This window comes from Urocitellus parryii, chromosome 11 (genome assembly GCF_045843805.1).
Source record: "Urocitellus parryii isolate mUroPar1 chromosome 11, mUroPar1.hap1, whole genome shotgun sequence".
Lineage (NCBI taxonomy): Eukaryota > Metazoa > Chordata > Mammalia > Rodentia > Sciuridae > Urocitellus > Urocitellus parryii.
In genome coordinates this window covers 107357370-107363369 of record NC_135541.1, presented here as the reverse complement: position 1 = coordinate 107363369, position 6000 = coordinate 107357370, and the positions used below count along the sequence as shown (strand labels likewise).

At 31.9% G+C, this 6000-nt stretch overlaps 1 protein-coding gene across 1 annotated transcript in view; it reads right to left on the bottom strand.

Moving 5' to 3' along the window:
* Positions 1-3563: 3563 nt before the first annotated feature.
* Sycp1 (synaptonemal complex protein 1) overlaps positions 3564-6000 on the bottom strand; it is a 114651-nt gene continuing 112214 nt past the window's right edge. Inside the window, exons 31-32 of the mRNA XM_077791408.1 lie at positions 3804-3893; positions 3564-3701 (exon numbers count right to left, since the gene is read on the bottom strand). Of these exons, the coding sequence (XP_077647534.1) occupies positions 3564-3701; positions 3804-3893 (228 nt within the window). The remainder of the gene's footprint in view (positions 3702-3803; positions 3894-6000) is intronic.

Genomic DNA, 6000 nt, shown 5'->3' with positions numbered 1-6000 from the left:
AGGGTAAGGAGAATCAGATGTGCTGGAAAGAGTGGGAAGTTTTCAAAATAGAAGCATGCTCAGCATGTGTAAGCAATCTCTCAAACCTTAGGAGTCTTAACTCCTTGTTTTTTAACCTATTTATTTATATGTGGTGCTGAGAATCGAACTCAATGATTCACACATGTTCAGCAAATGCTTTACCACTGAGCTATAACCCCGGCACTTACCTCTTTGTTTTAATTAAAAGGAAAAACAATATTGAAAATTAGTGTAAACTAATTTTAACAGACTGGCAAGTTGTTCACCTAATCCTTTCATGATCTCTTAAGAGGTATCTAGAATATGGGTCATAGTTCCCTTTCAGCATGGCCATATGACTCAGTTGCAGAAAGTAAAATTTGGGTAGAAGTGATATACATCTGTTTCAAGTCTGGGGTTATTGCAGACTTCCCACATGGGTCCTTCATGATGTTTTGCTTTTTTCAATAACCTTGGAAGCCAATTGTTGAAGCAGGTAGAACTACAAATTGGAAGGAGCCAGAGTTCCTGAATCACTGCCTATAGAAACGGTATTCATTAAATAATCACATTAATGTTGACTTAAATAAATAAGTAAATGGTTAGCCAAAGCAGCTATTAACTAATGCACAAGTCCTATGTTATTTTAAGATATTCTAAAATATATAGTTTCAAATGTGAAATATTATATTTTCAAGACTAATAATCCTCCAAAAATGCTTCCTCAAGAGACTATTATGAAGTTTCAATTTAGAGAGAAAAAGCTAGAAAAACTATAGCTGGTTTATCAAATTATAGTCATATCAAATTATAGTTACACAAATTGAAGGAAGAACAAAATTTCTGTTATTAACATTTTCATTTTTTCTTGGTTAACCTTTCCTACAAAACAATCCCTGCCACAGGGGGATTATAATTCTACCACACCATAATTATTATTTACAGACAACTCCAAAACTATTTTTATTCATGTGTTGTTTTTTTCATAAAGTGCATTCATTTTCCTACTTTGAGTCCTTCATATCTACTCATTTTTTATAGATTTTTTTGGTTGAACATGGACACAATACCATTGTTTTTAATTATTTATTTTTATGTGGTGCTGAGGAACGAACCCAGTGTCTCATGTGTGCAAGGCAAGTGCTCTACCACGGAGCTACAACCCCAGCCCCTCAAATCTATTCTTTTTCTCACAACCTCCAGCACTTTCTTCCTTGACCCTCTTTCTTAGTGAATGATCTAAATTCCTACCTCACAGAGAAAAACCAAAGCTGTGAAACAAAAAATTCTATAAACTCCCATCCACTTATCATCATTTTGTGCCATATACTCTTACTTTTCTGTTACTGTGGTAGAATTGTCTATTCTTCTACCTAAAGGCCAATACTTTCATTTATCCACTAAATTTCATTCTGCTTACCTATTACAAATAAAACATTCAATAGCAATAACAAAAATTCTCCTTTCTGTCCTATATTATCATCTTTCCCATATCCTAAGTCTTTCCCGAGTATACAAACATGTTATAATCCTTACTTCTTATAAAAAGATCATTACACCACTTTCCTCTCCAACAACTTCTCCATTTATCTTCTTCCTTTAAAGTGTAATTTCTTGAGTTCCTTATACCTGATAGTAATAGCTGTTTCCACCTTCCTTTCCCCCTGTTCTCTCCTAAACTCCTCCAATCAAACTCTGCTTCACTAAAACTACTATAATGATTACCAATTACCTCTACATTAGTAACACATTAATCAATTTTACTTTATCTCTAAGAAACATTTAATACAATTTATCACACTGTCTTCTTTGAAATACTTCCTTACTCGACTTCCAAGAAACCATAGTTCTAGTTTTTCTAATACCACTCTGGCTAATACTTTAATGGCTCCTTATCATCTCTCTGATCTCCTCTGTTTTTAAGGTAGATAACTCCCATGATTGCACATGTTTTCATCCAGTCTGATAGCTTGACATATGCTACTCTCAACTTTACATCACTAGTCTAAGGCCTATCTCTAATCCTACCCACTATTGGTATTAGGATGTTTGATGTTCATTTCAAACATATGATGTGCAAAACTCCATTGTTCAGACAAAAATATTGAAGTTATTCTTGGTCCATTCTCTTTCTTTCATATCCCATATAACCTTCAAAATACTGCATCTGAAAATTCACTACTTCGCTTCTCTGCTGCTGTCACTCTTGTTTGGATCACTATCATCTCTCCTAAGCATTACTAGAACCTGTTTTCCCTATTTTAGCAGAAAGATCCTGTTACAACATAAGTCAGATCATGGTTTTTTGCTCAAAATCATCTAATAACAGCATATCTTATTCAAAGTAGAAGCCTAAATTCTTATGTAGTAATCTATAAACTCAAATTCTGCCACCTAAACTCCCCATCCCATTAACAGGCCTTCTCTTCTTTCTACTCTCCTTTTTGCTCACTGTCCTCCTGCCACAAGGGCCTCTTTGCTGCTTTCCAGACAATACTAGGTACATTCCTCCCTCTGGGCCTTTGTATTTCATATTCCTTCTGCCATGAATATTCTGCCCCCAGAAAGGCTCAAGCTCACTTGCTATTCTCATCAAATCTTCACTCAAATGTTATTTAGGTGAGGGCTAACCTACCCAAAATTCTAACCCACTTTATACTCCACATAGTACTATTCCTCATTTTTTTCTCTTAGTAATTATCATTAACTAATATACTATAGTTTGTTATTTATTTTATTTTATTGTCTGTTTCTCTCACTACAATGTAAACTCCTAGAAAATAAAGTATATTTTTCTTTTTTGTTCACCATTATATTCCTAATCTAGACCTAATGCTTGACTCTTAGTAGAAACTCAATATTTGCTTAATGAATCTTGAATAAATGAAGTACTTCAGGAAATATACTGTTATAGCCTTTTTTCCTGACATAAAAGCCATTTAATAATTTCATAAATAGAGCAATCAAAGCTTCTTGAGAAGTATGAAACTCCACTAATAAGCTCTCAAGATTTAAAAACTGAACATGATTACTAGCTATTCTGATATCCCCCACAGAATCAATGAGAAGCATTTATTTGCATATAAAATATTTAATAGTAAAGAATAAATCACAATAAAGCATTTCTAGCAAAGGCTAACTTTAAAGATTTGAAAATTTAGTAAAAACAGTTTTCATGAATACAGTAAAAGGTAACAAAATATGATCATCTAATTATCTGAATATAACGACAAGTTTTCAGATAATATATAGTTATTTCACATTTAAGCCAAAAAATTTAATTGTATAAAGAAACACAAAATTATTTATGCAAATTTTCTTAATTTTTTTTTAGTTGTTGATGGACCTTTATTTTATTCATTTATTTATGTGGTGCTGGAAAATCTAACCCAGTATTTCACACATGGGAAGCAAGCACTCTACCACTGAGCCATGATCCCAGCCCCATATGCAAATATTTTTAAGATCTCAACTTCCAGATAAAATTTGGCTTTGGGGAAAATAATTTTTAAATTAACCATAAATTTGAGGCTATTAAAAAATCACACTGAGTTTTTTTGAGATTAAACAAATAGGTTTTCTGCTTCCTTCAGTTTTTTTTTCCTATCCATTTTAGCAATGATAGCCCAGTGGTCCTCTCTCATTTTTCTCATAGGTCCAAACTTCAGCACAGATCCAGGGGTTGTCAGAGATGAAGGAGTCTAAATGTAAAATAAAATAAAATGATAATGCTTTTAAATTTTTTTAAAAAAATAAAGCCAGGCTTTTAAAATTTGCTTTCTGAAATAAAATGTAAAAGCTACCTTTTTTGGTGTTCTGACACAAAGATGAGAAACTGGTGGATTATTATTCTTGTATAGTTTGTTCGACGTCTCTTCCTCTGAAACCATGCTCTTGAAGAAAAATACAAAAATATAATGTTGGGACTACCATCGTTAACATTACATCATTAAAATTCTGTCAACATATCGCATATGAGAATGAATAGTAGAATAAGGGGAGGAAAAAAGAAGAAAGGACAGAAGAGAGAGGAGGGACAAGAAAGGAGGAAAAAGAGAAAGAAGAAAAACCAAAGAAGGAAGAAGACAACAAAGTAAATCTTCAATCAGCCAAAATAGGACCTAGATTTTTATTCTATTAAATATACTCCTAAAAGTACTTTTCTACTGATTTCTTCTTCAGTTTTTAGAGTCTTTATAATACTGTTCTCCCCTACATTCTCCCCTACTTCCCCCACCCTACTCACTCGACTCACACTTAGACCTGATAATAACATTTATAATCCTACAAAAATTATAATATTATCTATGATCTAATAATTCTACTGCTGGGGATATACCCAGAAGAACTGAAAGCAGAGTCTTGAAGGGAAAATTCATATTCATAGTAGCATTACAACTAAAATGTGAACGCAATCCAAATGTCCACCAACAGATGAATGAACAAGCAAAATATACATATATTATACACATGTATATTATAGATATTATTTATTATTACTATTATTAATCCTTAAAAAGTAAGAAAATTCTGACACATACAATGACATGGGTGAATCTTGAAGACATTATAAGTGGAAAAAAGTCGGTCACAAAAAGACAAACTGGGTATGATTCCACTTCTATGAGATACTTAGAGTAGAAAAAACCATAGACACAAAACAGAATGGTGGTTTCCATGGGCTGCAGGGAGGGCGGAAAAAGGGGTTATTAGTTAATGAAGTAGATGAAAAGAGTTATAGAGATAGATGGATGGTGATAATGGTTATGCACATTATGAATATACTTATTAACACATCTGATTACTATATAGTTAAAATGGTAAATTTTGTTATGGGTATTTCATCACAATAAAATATTTAAAATTGTAGTTACCAATTTATGAATTTTGAAATTCCCCTAAATAATAATATATAACATTTAGTATTTTCCATATACCAGTCAACTATTACAAGTTTTAAGTGCTTTGAATATTTAGTTTTTTTAGTATTTATTTTTTTAGTTGGACACAATACCTTTATTTTATTTATTTATTTTTTATATTGTGCTGAGGATCGAACCCAGGGCCTTGCACACTCTAGGTGAGTGCTCTATTACTGAGCCACAACCCCAACCCCAACATATTTAGCTTTCATCTTCACAATTTTATGAGATGAGAAACTTAAACACACATTTTTTAAGTAATTGCCCCACATTGTACAACTAGTAAGAGGTGGAGGTGGGTTTCAAATTCAGGTATCTAGTTATAGAATCCATTCTCAATGAATATGCTACACAATTCATTCATTCAGGTAAGCAGTCAGTTCACATGATATCTTCATGCTCATTAAATTCACACTTAAATTTCAGAAGCCTCACAGATAAGAATATTCAAGCAGATTTTCATGAATTCTAAGATATCAACAGAATAAGTTGTAGGGCTACCTTTACAAATACTCTCAGAACTACTATGTACCAATAAGCCATATCAGAAAGGAGAAATTATTTTTAAAATCATATGGTAAACTATTACTAAAATAAAATCAATTATAGCACACTAAATAAAAATATATGTAATCTATTCAAGTCCTTTACCCATTTTTAATTGGGTTATTTTGTTACTGAGTTGTGGGAGTTCTTTATATATTCTGGACATTAAATCACCTGTCAGGTAAATTATCTGCAAATATTTCCTTCCATTCTGTAGCTTCTCTTTGCTTTTTTTTTTTTTTTGAAGTTGTTTTATTATTGTTGAATTGTGGAAGTTCTTTATATATTCTAAACATTAAACCCACATCAAATTATTTGCAAATACTTCCTCCTATTCTGTAACTTGTCTTTGTACTTTCTTTGTAATATCCTTTGATATGTAACAGTTCTTAATTTGGATGAGGTTCAATTTATCGATTTTTTATTTTATTTATTCTGCACTTTTGGTGTTGTATATACAAAGCTGTTGACAAATCCAATGTCATGAGAATTTCTCCAATATTTTCTTCTAGATTTTTATAGTTTTAGTTAT